The sequence below is a fragment of the Pelecanus crispus genome, chromosome 5, assembly GCF_030463565.1.
Source record: "Pelecanus crispus isolate bPelCri1 chromosome 5, bPelCri1.pri, whole genome shotgun sequence".
In the NCBI taxonomy this organism is placed as follows: Eukaryota; Metazoa; Chordata; class Aves; order Pelecaniformes; family Pelecanidae; genus Pelecanus; species Pelecanus crispus.
Window position 1 is genome coordinate 56,769,607 of NC_134647.1, and position 4,189 is coordinate 56,773,795.

Sequence of the window (4,189 nt, forward strand, 5' to 3'; positions counted from 1 at the left end):
GCTCCATCCATCACACAGGCACTGCCTGCCCTGGTCTTTTCTTTGGCAAGTTCCCCGCTATCAAGTTTCTGGAATTGATGCTTTTACAGCACTTAGAGCCTTACCTCTGTTAGTGTTTCCACATTTCTTCCCTCCCATGGTAACACCCTCGTAATAATTTCCCATTAAAAAATGTACGTGCTATATACAAGACTAAGAGCTACCTGTTGCAAAAATCATTTAAAGCGATTTGGTAAAATGTAGAGGATGGAACTTTATTTTCCTATCAGACCATCAGCATATACTGCAAAGCACTTACAACAGGCAGCACTGAAAAGCATCCTTGTTTAAATGCTTTCACAAATTAAATGGCATTCATTTTCTCCATACATCACATTTAAAGCAAAATACCTTTGCGCAGCTTGGTGCATATTTGGCAAGCAGAGAGGTTGTTAAGATTACGGTGATTACCTAAAAGGATCAGACATTTGATGCTACACGATTGCGTTAAAGTCAGCCAGTGTTTTGGGAACCAAACAGTCTCTCTGACCGCTGCTTTTTATGGCAGACAACTACATGCTCTAGAGTGCTGTGGAAAGGAAGACACAGGCACAGAAAAGCACAGAAAAGCAGGGTAGGTTAAAGAGAAACTCGCACGATTCCTAAACCTAGATTCTTTGGACATGATACCCTTCAGCTGGACACTGCTGAGGAGGGCCACATGGCCTTCTCAACAAGCCGAAGGCTGGAGTAAGGTATTGCAATTTCAGCTTCGGGTACTGGGAGTAATTTACGCAATTCACTGGTAGGTGGCAACACTATACAGAGATAAAACACATGTGCAGACAGCTTATTAAAGCGATAAATAGCCCGGGTTAGCAGAGAGGTGGACACCAAAAATATCATATACTCAAATTCATGGTTACTTCATTTTTTGAAGCAATGTGGCCAAGTCCTTCCTTATCCTTCTTTGTGTACGGGCCACACTCAAAAGTCTGTACATCCTTTAAAAAAAAAAAAAAAAAAAATCTGCAGAAATGCAGGGTACAGTTCTGATTGAGAGAACAGAAAGGACAGCCACCCCCCTGCCAGCGCCGCAGGGACGGGCGCCCTTCCCGAGGGATGCCAGCACGACTGGCTAAAAGCTTTCCGACAAGGTGCTAAGCAAGGGCAAGTCGAGAAGGGGGGGGGGGAAGAAAGAAAAGGAAAAATTAAAAAAGAGGGGGGGAAAAAAAGAAAATAAAGGAAAAGCAAAATAAAGGAAAAGAGACGTAATCCTGTGGGGAAGGCAAAACTTTCCCATCCTGGCTTACAAGGAAAAACAGGACACGCTCCTGCTCGCAGAGCAGACCGCAGCCCCAGCCCCGCTGCGCCGCCTTCCCGCCGGCGGGGGCCGGGCCGAGGGGGCCGGGCCGGGGCGGGGGGGGCCGGGCGGGGGCCGAGAGGGCCGGGCCGGGGCGGGGGGGGGCCGAGGGGGCCGGGCCGGGCCGGGCTATAAGGGCGGGCGGCGGCGGGGCGTGCGGGAGGCGAGGCGAGCGCCATGCAAAGCGCCCTGTTCCTGGCGCTGCGGCACGACGGCGGGCGGATGGAGCGGGGCGGCCGCCGCCGCAGCGAGGCGGAGGAGGCGGAGAAGGGCAGGATGAAGAGGACGATGTGAGTGCCCCCCGCCCGGGCCGGGCCAGGCTTCCAGCCGCGGAGCTGGGGCCGAAGGTGGGGGGAAGCGGGCTGCGGGGCTGGGCCGTGGCCGGTGGGAGCGGGGCAGCTTGCCCCCCTCTGCCAGCTGCAGCCGTAGCTTGGCTAACGGTGGCCATTGGCTAGCGGGCGAATCCGTGGACTTAAGCGAGGGGAAAACACTTTTCCCGTCCTCGGGCAGATGCCCTGGGTGACTCTCTAGGTACAGAACTGGCAGAGCAATGCCTGGAAAAACTTTCGCAGCCTTTGCCAGGAAAGGGGCTGGTGACTGAAGCTTTTCGAGCTGTCATTTTTAACATGCGTCTTCTTCTTTGTTCTTCCAGCATTAAAGATTGGAAAACAAGACTGAGCTACTTCCTGCAGAACTCTTCCAGTTCTACTAAAATGAAATCTAAAAAAGCAGGGAAACACCACAACTACTTCAGGCAAGTTACAAGAATGAGACTTTAACTAACCCGAGTGTTTTACAAAACAAGAAAGCTTGAGCAGTGAAGTCTAATGTTCTCCATCTCTTTATGCAGACCTTCCCCTGAAGAAGCCCAGCTGTGGTCAGAAGCTTTTGATGAACTTCTTGCCAATAAATGTAAGTTTGTCTTCAAAAAGTAACATTCAAGAGCAAAGGGACGGTGAAGTTTGTATGTCTGTAAAATATTGCTTCCTTGCATGTCAGCACTGTACCTTTCAAACGTAAATAGCTTTGATTCTGATCTTGAAAGTTAAAGCCTTTAAACTGTTGAAAGCCAAAATTCACATAAGTTCTTAAAAAAAAAAAATTGTAAACTAATATTAAAACATCAAGAATACTTCACTGTAGTAGAACTTTTTCTGTAACTCTTGTAGTTAAAATCATACCTATCAGTTTGGCTTTGCCAACTGTGAAAAGAGCATTTGTTCACTGAGCTCACTGCTTAACCAAGACAAATGCATTCAAATAATTTGGGAAGGATTCTGCAACACTGAGAAGTTCCGTGATCTCAGGGTTTTACTGTACCTCTACAAGAAAAAGCACTCAACAGCAGAGCAAAAAGACTAAGAAATAATATTACCATTTGCTCTTTGAGCTTGAGTCATCCTTTCCATTGTAAAAAAAAATATTCCAGATGTTTGTAGCACTGTCATAAATATTTACTCCAGTGTAAAGGTTAACACAGGAGATTCCATCTAGAGAGAGGTGGGGTTTTTTAATATATATATGCAGGCATCACAAAGGGGAACATACTGACTAGAAATGGCTTCCATTTTTTGTGTTCACCTAAAAAATTACTAACTCAAAGTGAAGCCTGCCAAACTGTTAGAGCATTAATTTGTTTGCATACATAAATGTGGATTTTTTTTTTATTGCTATGATATCCCTGAAAGAACCAGACCAGAACTACAGCAAAACCTTTTGGTAGAAAGAGGTGTGACCAATAGGTAAATTCAAAATTCCTGAAATAGTGAATTGATGTGTATTTTTTTTTTTTCTTTCCCTAGATGGTCTTGCTGCTTTCCGAGCTTTTCTGAAGTCGGAGTTCTGTGAAGAGAACATTGAGTTCTGGCTGGCCTGTGAGGACTTCAAGAAAACCAAGTCGCCCCAGAAGCTGACATCGAAAGCAAAAAAAATATACAATGACTTCATTGAAAAGGAGGCTCCCAAAGAGGTAAAGAAAACCTATTTAAACATAAGTGCCCTGTTCTGTGAGTTCTTACAGTCTTTCTTTATTTCTCTGAACTCACTTCAAGATACAGATGTCAAACTGCATTGTACATACCTCACTGTTACTATCTGTGTCTGAGCCTAACTGCCTTTTCACCAAACTGGAAAATGGCACAACCGGTATTTCAGAGAGTTTTCATCTTACCTGGGAAAAGTCAACAGCTGCATTTAACACCTGTACATATTTGAGTTTAGCACTGAAATATAGTATATATGAATTTTTTATATTAAAGAATTTTCTTAAAGGAAATTTCATTTATTTAACCCTGTAGTAATAGGGTCTTGCCTTTTTGTACCTGTTCAGAAGTTTTGTGGTATATTATACTTAGTTGAATTCAGTTCTTGGAAATAATTGTCCTTTTTCTTGTATTTCAGATAAACATAGACTTCCAAACCAAGAACATGATTGCACAGAACATTCAAGAAGCCACGCATACCTGTTTCAGTGCGGCACAGAAGAGAGTTTACAGCTTAATGGAGAATAACTCATACCCACGTTTTTTGGAATCTGAATTCTATCAGGAGCTGTGCAAGACGACACCCATCAACAGAGCAGCACAGGGGACATGAGCGATGGAGAAGAGCAAGAAGAAGCCTCTCTGCTAGTGAGAAAGCAAGCCACAGCTCATGGCAGCATCCTGACCTGAAGGACTGAGATACCAAGTGCTCAGTCTGTTTGCCACAGTGCAAGGACAAATACTGACTTTGGTGCAAAGCTGATGGCAAAGAGTGACGCTGTTGGAGGGCATTCGGAGGTGATGGCAGGAGCGTGCCAGCCAGCTGCTGGCAACGTGCTTCTCTGCGAGTGCTGCAGCGATAGAC

The 4,189-nt window shown here is 45.4% G+C and overlaps 1 protein-coding gene across 1 annotated transcript; it reads left to right on the top strand.

Moving 5' to 3' along the window:
• Positions 1-1,519: 1,519 nt before the first annotated feature.
• Positions 1,520-3,937, top strand: RGS2 (regulator of G protein signaling 2). Its single transcript, XM_075710365.1, has 5 exons — positions 1,520-1,632; positions 1,995-2,096; positions 2,193-2,254; positions 3,145-3,311; positions 3,743-3,937. The coding sequence occupies exons 1-5, from the start codon at positions 1,520-1,522 to the stop codon at positions 3,935-3,937; spliced, it is 639 nt and encodes a 212-aa protein (XP_075566480.1).
• The last annotated feature ends 252 nt before the right edge of the window (positions 3,938-4,189 follow it).